Source organism: Zonotrichia albicollis, chromosome 8 (genome assembly GCF_047830755.1).
Source record: "Zonotrichia albicollis isolate bZonAlb1 chromosome 8, bZonAlb1.hap1, whole genome shotgun sequence".
Classification (NCBI taxonomy): Eukaryota; Metazoa; Chordata; class Aves; order Passeriformes; family Passerellidae; genus Zonotrichia; species Zonotrichia albicollis.
Window position 1 is genome coordinate 5,341,428 of NC_133826.1, and position 11,511 is coordinate 5,352,938.

An 11,511-nucleotide genomic window follows, 5' to 3' on the forward strand; every position below is an offset into this window, starting at 1 on the left:
TGAGAGTGAAGCAGCTGCAGAACAGGTCCTGCTCCCCCAGCATGGTGTGTCAGAAGGAGCTGTGCCGCAGGGATGGATGGAGGGATGTGGAGGAAGCAGGACAGCATGTGTTCAGCCTCCTCCTTCAACAGGAGTAGTTAATAACTGCTAAACACACGTTTTTTTAAGAAAAAAGGGATGTTCTGTTGGTTGGAGCCCACATGTTGTCTCTGCAAAACACTTGTCCCAAGCGCCGTGATCCGTGGGGATCATCTGCTGCTCCCTGTGCAGCGAGGCAATCCCGTGCAAAAACCCAGCCACTCCAGCAGGCGTTCCCAGCCCTGCACGGGTCCCTGCCCTGAAACATCTGCAAGTATTTATGGAGATAACAGCGTGCAGAGGGACTGACTGCCTTTCTGGCAGAGCAGGGCAGCCCTGCCGAGGGGGCCGCGGCGGCCGCAGCTTGGAGCGAACATTTTGGATGCTGCCGCACAGAAAAAACAAGAAAAGAAGGAGAAATAAAAAAGCAGCTTTCAGCTCCTCCCTGCCTGCCAAAATGTTTGCACAAGCTGGGCATCACCTTATCCAGAAGTGTCCTCTGGAAGCAGTACCACATGGGATAATGCAGGGGCTGGGATGCTGCGGCGCCGAGCCTGGAGCATCCCAGGAGCAGCCTTGGTGTTGGGGCAGGAGCTCACTCCAGAGAATGCACTCAGCAGCACAAACAATGAATGTTCTCTGAGTCCAGCTGCCACAGGGGATTTTTCTCTGGTGGAAATGCTGCCGTGTCCCACAGATGCTTTTTCTCCAATAGTCAAACAGTGTTTGCTCTCCAGCTCGAAATGCAGACCCCAGGCATCACCTTCAGGCCCAGGCAGGGTGCCTTCAGGTGGCTGTGTCCCCCGTGTGTTTGGTACCTGTTCACCCCACACCCTCACCTGCTGTGGGATACAGGGGGAAGGACATCAGTACCTGGCCAGCAATGACCCCCTCCTGCAGCACAGGGCAGGCATTGTGGAGGACACTGGCTCTTGACTTGATGTGGCTTGAGGTTTGGCCTCTGCCAGCCCTGATTTTTGCCTTCCACTTGGTTTCATCACTCATTCACCTCTTCTGATCTCCCCTACCCCAAATCCTGCAGCTGAGATGTGTAGGAAGGGCTTTGGGGGTGGCCAGACCTTACTGGGGGATGGTGGGAGGTGTCTGCTGCCCCTGCTGCACTTTGCATTCACAGACAGAGTTAGCAGCTCAGAAGCAAAAATAAGTCAACTTCCATGCCTGGAGAGGACTTCTGCTAAAGGAGGTTGATGCTGCAGTTGGACCTCAGAGGTTTGTCTTCTCCTCTCTGGTGGGACATGGATGGAGAAGGCAGTGGGGAGGGTTGTCTTGAGGTGCTGTGACCTCGTCCAGATGAGGCTGGCCAGGAACTAAGGGCAGGGGCTGGTTCCTTTTGGCACCTGGAAGATAAATGGTGGTGTAAGTGGTGGGATTGCAGCGGCTGGAGCAGAGAAGCTGGCAGGAGGCTGTTGGTTTAAATCTGCTTGGCTCCATCTCACCACTGAACCATTCAAATAAAAAAAAAATTAAAAAAAAAAAAAAGAAGAAGAAAAAACCCACCCTCTTACTTTATTTACATTGCACTCAAGTTTCCGCTGTACAAAAGATTTGCAGGTGCAAATATGTCCTGCCTTCATTAACTTCCCCTCCCTTTTTAATTTATGTGATTTCAATTTTCCTTCCCTGTACTGTTAATTAGGGGACCCTCTAATCAGTACCATTATCACAGTGGTATTCATGTTTAGGAAAGCTGCTAAACAAATGCTTGCAAAATTGCTAAATGGCTAATTAATGTCTGTTAATTAAGAAAATTGCTCATGGTAACAAACCATGCCATTGCTGGCAGCAGCTAGAAGGCGAACACTTGTTGAAATTAGTAACGAGGCAGGTAGAGAACATCTGCTCCGGCGCCGGTCCTGGAGCTGCCGTCGCTTCCCATCACCTACTGACAGAGCTCCTCTGCTTTCTCTACCAATTACACCTCCTTGGACTCAAAAAATACTTTTTTTTTTCTTTTTTTTTTCCTTTTTTTTTCCCTTTTTCCTCACGTTAACACGCACCGGTATATTTCTTGCACCAAGCTCGCGGTTTTTCCAAGCAAATTTTGATTTTGTGCTTTTAAGGGAAATTAAAAAAAAAAAAAAATTTAAAGTGGGCGTTCAAGCCCAAAATGTCAGCGACTGCTGCATTGCAGTCTTAAACCTGCACCAACTAATCTCTCCTTTTTTCCCCCAGACATCCTTTCTTTGCTCGTAAGCCATTTCACTGGCATCCTTAGGGAATGCACCTCGAGGAAGGATGTTGCATCCCTTCAGCGTGGCGGTGCAGCCCCGGCTGTGCCACCCAATCGCTGCCCAGGTGTGAGCTGGGATGTGCTCCTCATCCTCTCTGCTCACTCCAGCACCTCCAGTGAACCACGGTCAAAACACAAACCCGGAGGTGTTTCCAACCTTTGGGATGTGAGAGGAAAAAAATCATTTTTATTTTTAAATTTTTTTTTTAGGTTTTTTTCCTTTTTTTTTTTTTTTTTTTTGTTTGTTTGTTTGTTTGTTTGGGGGTAGTTTTTCTATTTCCCCCCAACCTCTCTGGTCCTCTCCTGCATATTTTTTTCCCTCATTGCACCCCCCTGAAAAGTGTTTCCCTGTGTGTTTATCATTGCAGACTTGGTTGAACCACTGGACCGTTTACTCTCAATGTGGCCACTGTATTTTGACAGATGTTCTGATTTGAATATATATTTTTTTTCGCATATATCATTACTCATTGTTCAGCTGCAAATGAAGAGAAACTCAATTAAAAAAAAAATAGGATAAAAAATTTACTTAAAACCGGGAGAACTGACTCCCTGACTGAACAGGTCCACCCGTGAATCCTTTTTTTAGCTCTTTCTGCGCTTTCATGTGCTAATCTATAACCTCCTTCTACTGTCTGACCTCACAGGGACCGCCTGGGTCACAGCCCTCGCCACACGCACAGCCTCCACCCCACAATCCTAACAGCATGATGGGACCCCACAGTCAGGTAAAGACACTAGTGATGGGTAGGGCTGTGAACCGGGACGTGCGCTCGATTTACTCCTTTTTTCTCCCTCTTGTAAGCATGCTGGGTACCCGCTCCCCGGGGAGCATCCCCCCAGGCACCCCAGCTCCAAAGCAAAATGTTGGTTTTTTCCCTTTTTTTTTTCTTTTTTTTTTTTTTCTTTCTCTTTTTTTTTTTTTTTTTTTGGTGGTTTTTGGATATGCAGTTGTCAATGGACTGAGAAGTCAATCATGGGTATCAGACTGTTTTACCTTCCCAAGGTAGCCTGAGAAATTTAACTTGATGTGGATTTTTAAGCTTCTGTTAGTAGCAGCAGTTGTAAAAAGAAGTAACGTTAAGCCTTTCTTCTTTTTTTTTTTTTTTTCAGTATTTAGCACTGGGTTTTTTTGTGTGTGCGTGTCTGTATGTGCTTATTTGCCACTTTTTTTTAATATATCTCTATATATTTAAACTTGGACATTATCTAACACTCAGGGTTTCCCATGCACTAATTTTAACAGCCTCACCTAGTATTGCCAATGTCAAACACGCTCTCAAACAATAAACCTACAGAGAAAAATGTCTAAAAAAAACGGACTCCAGACACCTTTCTCTTTTTTTTTTTCCCTTTTGAAACGCCACTTTTTTAAAAAGGATGTCTCCATAAAAAATAAAATAAAATTAAAAAATAAAATAAAAAACCGAAAGCAGTTTGTACAGGCTAACCAGCGTGTGTGGGGAGCATGCTGCCTCCCCAGGGCCCAGCCCTGACCGCCTTTTGTGTCCCCACAGCCGTTCATGTCGCCGCGCTACGCCGGAGGTCCCCGGCCCCCCATCAGGATGGGCAACCAGGTACTGCACTCCCAGGATTCTGGATTTCCCAGGGGTAGCTGTTATTTGGGAAGGGGGATGAGGGCCAGGTGTCCTGCAGATGCTCCTTGGGTTTGGGTGGCAAGCATCACCTCCTTGGTCACCCTCCTTTTTCCTAGTGCCGGATCATCAGGTGTCACTTAACGGTGATGGTTTAATTTTATTGTGAGGTTTGGGCCTATCCAGGGGGAATGTGCTGCTTTCCAGCCATGGTGTCCCCAGCAGGGCTGTGCCATGCTGCATGCTCGCTGCCCGGCTGGATTTTCCCTGCAATCGCAGAAAATTAAAGTGATGGAGATAATCCTGCTGCTGGGCTGAGCGAGTGTTTAGATCAGCGGCGGGGTCACGCAGGGCAGGTCACTGCTGAATTTTTGGGTTGGGTTTATCCTCTTATCCCAGCTTATACAAGGGCAGTTTGTTTCTGGCCTTGTGGACTGAGGCTTCCACCCCATGCCCTGCCTGGGTGCATGCGTGGCCTTTGGTTAAGGAATTCCTCTCCTTGCCAATGATGCCATGCAGATCCATAGAGTAATGACCAAATTTGTCACTAAAGGGAAATTAAAGGAAACCTGTAATTCCTCTGAGCAGCAAAGGTGTCTGTTCAAAAATTATCATGGGAGCTTGGGTTTTTTTTGGCTATCAGCATGATTCTTCTGTAGGTCTAATTAGCAGTAAGAGCAGGATAGTCAGGAAGTAGGATGTGCCAGCTTGCTCTAGGTTTGTGCTTGCTGGATTTGAGACTTGAATCTTTAGAATTTGCTAACTGATGCTGAGATGTAGCTGAGAAAAACCCAGAAGGGACTAATGGAGGACCCCCATGGCTGGAAGAACCTTCCACCCAGGGCAGTGATGGATGATCTAACGAGGTATTAATTCACTGCACCTCCTCATGGGTCAGTTTTAACAGGACCCCATCCTGCAGTGGTTCTTGGCTCATCCCAGGCTCTGCTGCTGGTGAGCACAGTGAGCTGGGCAGGCAGGAGAGGCAGGAGGGACTGGTTTGAGGAGGTTGTTCCCACAGCAGGATCAAGCATCCAGGAGTGGGTAAAGTTAATTAGAAAGATTTAATTTTTTTACCCCAAACACCACATAACGAACACATGTTTGTACCTAGGCAGAGCTCAGCGAGGTTATGGTCACATCCTTAGGGACAAGAGGAATAAATAGGCAGGCAGGAAGGTCAGGCAGCAGAAGTGTAAATATCCACCTCTGCAACCCTCCTGGTTTATCTTCCTCCTGCTGCCAGCTTCCAGCCTGCAAAAAACTTGGGATTGGGCTGATTGTGCCTCAGCACAGCCGTGTGCACCCAGGGCCTGTGCTGTGCTCCAGCACGGGGATCCTCAATGTTGGCATCCAGCATAGCAAAGCTGTTTACAGCTTGCTTCCCTCAGGCAGACAATATCTGCATTTTTCTTCCCCTTTATCTGTTTGGAGTAGCCTTTGAAGCTTAAATAGCAGCATTGCCTGAGTAGAATGTGAGTTTGGGGAGGAGGCCTTGCTCTGCTGCACATGGAGCATCTCCGTGCCACAGCCAGTGAATCACTGCCTGGCTTGGCCCTGGTGCTGTGTATCAGCAGGGTGCCATGCTGTTGGTCACCTTTCCCTGCTGGATTTGACACCTCTGTCCTGCTCAGCCCGGGTTTTCCCCTGCTTTCCTAAAATACAGCAGCATTTGGCATGAGGGGAGGGGGAAACACCTAGTTCGGGGTTTCGAGATGGTTTGCAGAAGGATGAGGGAGGCAAAGACCTGGAGGTTGTAGCAGTATAATGTGGGATGCAGCAGGGTACAGGGGGATGCAGGAGTTATTTTTTTAACCTTGCTCCCTTGCTTTCACAGCCCCCGGGTGCTGTTCCCGGTACACAGCCATTGCTGCCCAATTCGATGGATCCCACGCGACAGCAAGGTAAACCCAGCAGAGCAGGGTGAAGCGCCGATGCTCTTAATTAGCTGTTAATTCAGGACCCAGAGTGGCTGTGGTGCCGTGTAACACCCCTGCTTTCCTCCCACCAGGGCACCCCAACATGGGCGGCCCCATGCAAAGGATGAATCCTCCGCGAGGGATGGGCCCCATGGGTCCCGGTCCGCAGGTAAGCCCGGAGCCAGAGCACATCCCACAAACCATGGGAACAACCTCCTGGGGCTCGGAGTTCCCCCCCACACCCTGTCCCCCCATTAGTGTTAATGTGTTTTACATTAGCCTTGCATCTGGAAATCCCTCCTTTCAACAGGAGTGAGGTCTTCAGAGCTCATTAAGGGTATTAGAGCCTCCCTCCTGCCCTTCTGTCAGAGGGGATGGCACTTAGCTCCGAGCTGGAGCAGCCTTTGAGTGCATTACACTGCCTGCCTGGGAAACAGTTAAAACCCTAACTGCAGGAAAAGGGAGGGAGGCTTGCATTTGAAATTAATAAATAAAAAGAAATGGCAAAGATCCCTTTAGCAAAGGGAATAAGGCTTTCCCCTGCGAGGTTCCCCTCCACCTGCCCTTCCTGCTGCCTGCTTGAGCTCCGTATTTCAGGAAAGGGGAGTAAACTTGAAATTAAGCAGATCTGGGTTAATATATGCTGTCGTTCCGTTGATTCACTTCATGGAGTGGCTTGTTGTTGACTCACTCCTGTTTGTTCCTTCTACGAGACTTCAAAACCAGATTACCATATTTTGGTTGGAGGTTTATCCTCTCTGCATCGTCGCCTACGTGGAGTTTGTAGCGCGAGGATCAGAGTCTGTCAGGAGAGGAGCGGGCGCGCTGAAGTTTTGTTTTGTTTTTCCCCTGGAGACTGTTGAGATAAGTGAATGTTGTGTAAAGAGGGAGTTGTGTCATGTCTTTAGCACCAACCTGAGGATGCTGCTCGGGGGTGCTCAGCCACGTCCACGGGCACCTGAATGGGAATCCATCCTCGGGCAGGGGACAAAAAACCTGCGCGAGCATCGTTTCACAGGCAAGCCCTCCCAAAGCGCTGCTGCTGTGCTTGAAATCCTCCTTTCCTGGAGGATTACACCCAAAAGGGAAAAAAAAAACAAAGGCATTTGCAAGCGTGGCCTGCGCCAAGGCGAGCGGCGGCGGCTTGCCCGGGGGAGGCTGCTTCCCACTTGCAGAGCTCGCCGCGAAACTTGGAAGCGCGGAGCGCGCGCTGAGCGCCGCGTGGGATGGCGGCGGCTCCGGGAGCCGGCAGGAGTTGTGAAATGTTCAGAGCTTTATTTTTGACTCCACCGTTCCCTGTGTATGTACATTAGGGAGAGGTTTTTTGAGAGGCAGCCTTTCCCTGGAGAAGCGCTGGGCTTCCCAATCTGGCACCCGCAGGCGCTGCCTGCCTGCAGCCATCCAGGAATCGGCGCCTTCGCAGGCAGACACCAAAAATACCGACCCAGACCCCGCAGCCCCTCGCACCTTGTGTGCCCTGGGCTTGTTTTCCTTTAAGCTTTGCATTGGGACCTTCCTAAATCCTTCTCAGACCATTCCAGAGGGCTTCAGAACATCCAGCCAGGACATCCTGGAGTCCTGACAGCAGCTCCTTATTACACAGCAGTGATGAATCATCCCTTTCAGCTGATTGCCGCTGCCTTTTTCCCTTTAGAAATCCCATTTGTAGCTCTGCACAAGCCAGGAGAGGGTTTGCCAGCACCAATATGAAGAGGGTTTGTAGCTCTCTGGGTTTTGGTGGTGCCTTGCCCAGGTCTCCCAGCACAGCTGCATTCCCTCCTCACCCTCCCTGAGTATCTTTCAGCTGGCTTCATTTTCCAGCCTTTCAGCCCCAATTAAAAACGCTGAGCCCGTTTTTTTGGGTTTTTTTTTTTTTTAAACAAGGGGCTTGATGCTGCTATTCAGTGTAAATGGCTGAAATTTCTATCAATTAGGGACTTACTGGTAATTTGTTTGGGGAAAACCCTTTTTTGCCTCTTCAAAACAAACTTTGGTGATGCCCTCAGCAGTGCACCGTGCACTGGTAAACCCAGGTAAAAAATGACAATACTAAGTATTGTACTTAAAATCAAGTTTGAGGCACTCCAAGGGGCTGGAGTGTAGGAAGTGGCCAGCCATCCCTCCTCCTGCTGTAGCAGTTTTTTCTTTAAATGGCAGAAACACAGTCCAAAAAGATGCATTACAGAAGAGAAGGGAGGTGGGAGGGGAAGAGTGGCAACGCGACCTAAATCTGGCTGCACGGCGCCTGGAGGGCACACGGAGCACAGCACAGACCAAATGGAGCGCAGCATTCGGGGGATTCCTCTTCCTCCACTGCCTTGGGCTTGGCTTTGTACTGGAGCTGGTTTTAGGAGATGAGGGATGCAGATCTGAGGCTCCCAGTCCCAGCTGGAGGCTAAGCCAGGGAGGAATAAGGCAGGAGAGGGGGCCCAGGGGGCTGCCTGCCCTCGCCCGCTCCAGGGGATGGAGCAGAGAGCTGGGGAGCAACAGAAAAACAACAACCCTGGCTTGGTGTTCCCTACTCCATCAGTCATCCAGGGAGCAAGCAGTGCTCCATCTCATGGGGAGCTCATGCAGCCTTTCCTCATCCTTACACTGCAGCAGGAACCTTCCGAGTGGTGCCTTTTCTCCTCCTCCTGCCCCTGTTTTCTCCTGCACAAAGGGAAAAATCCAAAAGGCTGTTGCTGGCGCTGGGGGCTGTGCACAGAGCTGGGAGGGGGATGTTTTCCCTCCACAGAGAGCAGGGAGGGGGAACTTTGGGGCTCAGCCTGGCTCCCATCCATATTCAGCTGCCTGGGGTTTTTTTATAAACACAATTGCCTCTTATGTTCATCGTCATTAATTTTTTTTCAAAAGCTCATTTTTGCACACAGACCCGCTTGTTTTTTTGTTTGTTTATTGGCTTTTTTCCCCCCTTTCTCTTGTCTCTGGTGTCCTGCCCGTTACGGTGGACTGACCCTTGGTTATCGTTGCAGAACTACGGCAGCGGCATGAGACCTCCACCCAACTCCCTAGGTCCTGGCATGCCTGGAATTAACATGTAAGGCAATCCCCACTCTGGGAGGTTTCACCACGGGCTCGGGAGTGTCTGCAGAAAAGCACAAGGTTTATTTTTTCCCCTGTTTAATTTTGTCCCCAGGGGGCCGGGCGCCGGCAGACCGTGGCCGAACCCCAGCAGTGCTAACTCAGTGAGTATCTTGGGCTGGCTGGGAAATGTCCTGCAAATGGGATCATTCCCCATTAGCTGAGCTCTGCTAATGAGAGGAGAGGTTCCCCAGCCTCTTGCTTAGGCTGCTGGGACTCCCATCCTGGCCAGGCTGTGCCCTGATGGGGTGCAGCCCATGGCTGAACTGTTCCTCTTGTCCCTACAGATCCCATACTCTTCTTCATCGCCTGGTACATACGTGGTGAGTCCTCCTGCCCCTGCTGTCTGTCCTGTCGTCAGGAATTCATGTGGTCTGGGGGGAGTCAGTGCCATGGGAGGTGGCTGGGCTGGGTTTGGGGTTGGGGAAGTTGTTTGAAGACATGGAAAGGTGAGCAGTGCTCATGTTTGCACATCTGACCCCAGCTTTGTTTCCACAGGGTCCCCCCGGCGGCGGTGGCCCTCCAGGGACACCCATCATGCCCAGCCCTGCAGGTACGAGCCCTCTGAGACCCCTCTCTGTCCAGGGCCATCCCTGCCCTGTTGGTAATGAGCAATTTTTGTGGCTTTTGGCTTTCTGGGAAGTGAGTAGCCTGGGCTTCTTGACTTTGGGATTGCATTTGGAGATGTTCCTACATCCCCCTGTGGATTTGGATGCTGGGGGGCTCAGGAAGGTGAGGAATTACCACCCTCCCCTTCCCAGCCAGGAGTTGAATTCTTTTTCACAGTTGAATTTCTGTGATTAAAAACTTTGTGGATCTTCATTAAATACAAATTAACCAGAAAATGGTGGTAGTTAGAGGGAATTTTGGGTGATAAAATACAAAAGAATGAGTTCAAGTGGCATGAGTTTGTTTTAATTAAGAAATGAATTAATCACCCGACTTACTGGGCTTCACTGTTCCACAGATTCAACAAATTCAAGTGACAACATCTACACAATGATTAATCCAGTACCGCCCGCAGGCAGTCGATCGAATGTAAGTCTGCTTTCTAATAATTTACATATCAGATACCATAACAAATCATAATTAACTTCATCAGTTGAGAGTAAAGCAGTTTAATTGATTTCAGCCATTTGTTACAAAACAGAAATAAAACAAACCATCAAAAAGCGATTAACTCTTGGGCGACTTTGTTAATTTTTTATGCTTATTAAGAGAGCAGCAGTCCTGCTGCTCTGGCCAAGGTGCTGGGTTTTGTGGGATATGGACAACCTTAAATCCTGTGGAATTCTGGTTGGAATGCTGTGCTGCAGCTCTGGGTCCAAATTTTATAGGTGAACCCAGAGGACAGTGAGCCCCACAGCCTGGGAGGGTGATAAAGCCCCATGTTGTGCCAGGGAATGTTTAGATTGGATATTAGAAACTTTTTGTCATTGAAGGGGTTGCCAAGCATTGGAAAGTGCTGCCCAGGGCAGTGGTGGAGTCACCATCCCTGGAAATGTGTGGCTCTGGCAGTTCAGGGTGTGGTGTAGTGGGTGCTGAGTTGACTGTTGGACTTGGTGATCTCAAAGGACTTTTGCAGCCTCAGCAGTTCAGTGATTCTGCAGTACCTCCCTCCTTGCCCTGCTCCAGAGGGATGGCTGGGGCAGGGACAGTCCCCAGGGGCCACTGTGGCAGCTGCTTGGGGTTGTTTTGTGGCTGATTTTGGGTTTGTCCCCTTTTCCTTGCACAGTTCCCGATGGGCCCCGGCTCTGACGGCCCCATGGGCGGCATGGGCGGGATGGAGCCCCATCACATGAACGGATCATTAGGTGAGCCTTGGTGTCCTCCATCCATCCCCTGGGGACCCTGGCAGTGTCCTGTGTGCCTGTTCCCACCCTGGGCTCAGCGCCCAGCTAGCAGCCGTGCTCAGAGCAGAGCCTGTGGGTGGAAGGCAGCGGGGCTGTGGGGGGCACAGGGCTGTGGCTGCAGGCCCAGTAAGGCTCTTCTCCTTTCTCTCCCCTCTCTGCAGGGTCAGGAGACATAGATGGACTTCCAAAAGTAAGTGGGGTTGGTTGCAGGGTGGGTGTGTGGGCTCTGTCCTTCCCTCAGCACTGGGGTGCTGCTGTGACCCTGATGGATGGGGCACAGGGAATGTGACCACAGCATTGTCCTGCCCCTGTGGCGTTTCGGGGGGTTGTGGGGACCTGCTCACCACCTCCTCTCCATCTCCCACAGAATTCTCCAAACAACATAAGTGGCATTAGCAATCCCCCGGGCACTCCAAGAGACGACGGGGAGCTGGGAGGCAACTTTCTCCATTCCTTCCAAAATGACAATGTGAGTGAGTGAGTGCCTGGGGATGGGGGACAGTCCCCAGGTGTCCCAGCACTGGGATGGGTGGGCTTGGCACAGTGGGGGCCTTTTGGGCTTGGGTTGTGCCGTGTGGGAGCTGCTGCCGGACAGAAGGGTGGGCAGGGGGAGATGAGGCAGTGGGGGGAATTTTGGGGTCTGTGGTGGGATGGGGTGCACAGGTGGAGAGGAGCTGGCACAGAGGTGGCTCTGCTGGCCTGGCCCATTGGAGGCTCCGTGGGTGGCTGCA

At 50.6% G+C, this 11,511-nt stretch overlaps 1 protein-coding gene across 4 annotated transcripts in view; it reads left to right on the top strand.

The window, feature by feature from the left end:
* SSBP3 (single stranded DNA binding protein 3) overlaps positions 1 to 11,511 on the top strand; it is a 55,487-nt gene that overhangs the window by 41,634 nt on the left and 2,342 nt on the right. For 2 of the 4 annotated variants that reach the window (XM_074545745.1, XM_074545747.1), the window contains 12 exons: positions 2,977 to 3,057; positions 3,847 to 3,906; positions 5,762 to 5,828; positions 5,936 to 6,012; positions 8,819 to 8,883; positions 8,983 to 9,031; positions 9,215 to 9,250; positions 9,426 to 9,480; positions 9,895 to 9,965; positions 10,663 to 10,741; positions 10,942 to 10,970; positions 11,148 to 11,249. In XM_074545745.1, the coding sequence (XP_074401846.1) occupies positions 2,977 to 3,057; positions 3,847 to 3,906; positions 5,762 to 5,828; positions 5,936 to 6,012; positions 8,819 to 8,883; positions 8,983 to 9,031; positions 9,215 to 9,250; positions 9,426 to 9,480; positions 9,895 to 9,965; positions 10,663 to 10,741; positions 10,942 to 10,970; positions 11,148 to 11,249 (771 nt within the window). The remainder of the gene's footprint in view (positions 1 to 2,976; positions 3,058 to 3,846; positions 3,907 to 5,761; positions 5,829 to 5,935; positions 6,013 to 8,818; positions 8,884 to 8,982; positions 9,032 to 9,214; positions 9,251 to 9,425; positions 9,481 to 9,894; positions 9,966 to 10,662; positions 10,742 to 10,941; positions 10,971 to 11,147; positions 11,250 to 11,511) is intronic. The other 2 variants (XM_074545746.1, XM_074545748.1) reach the window with 1 other exon arrangement.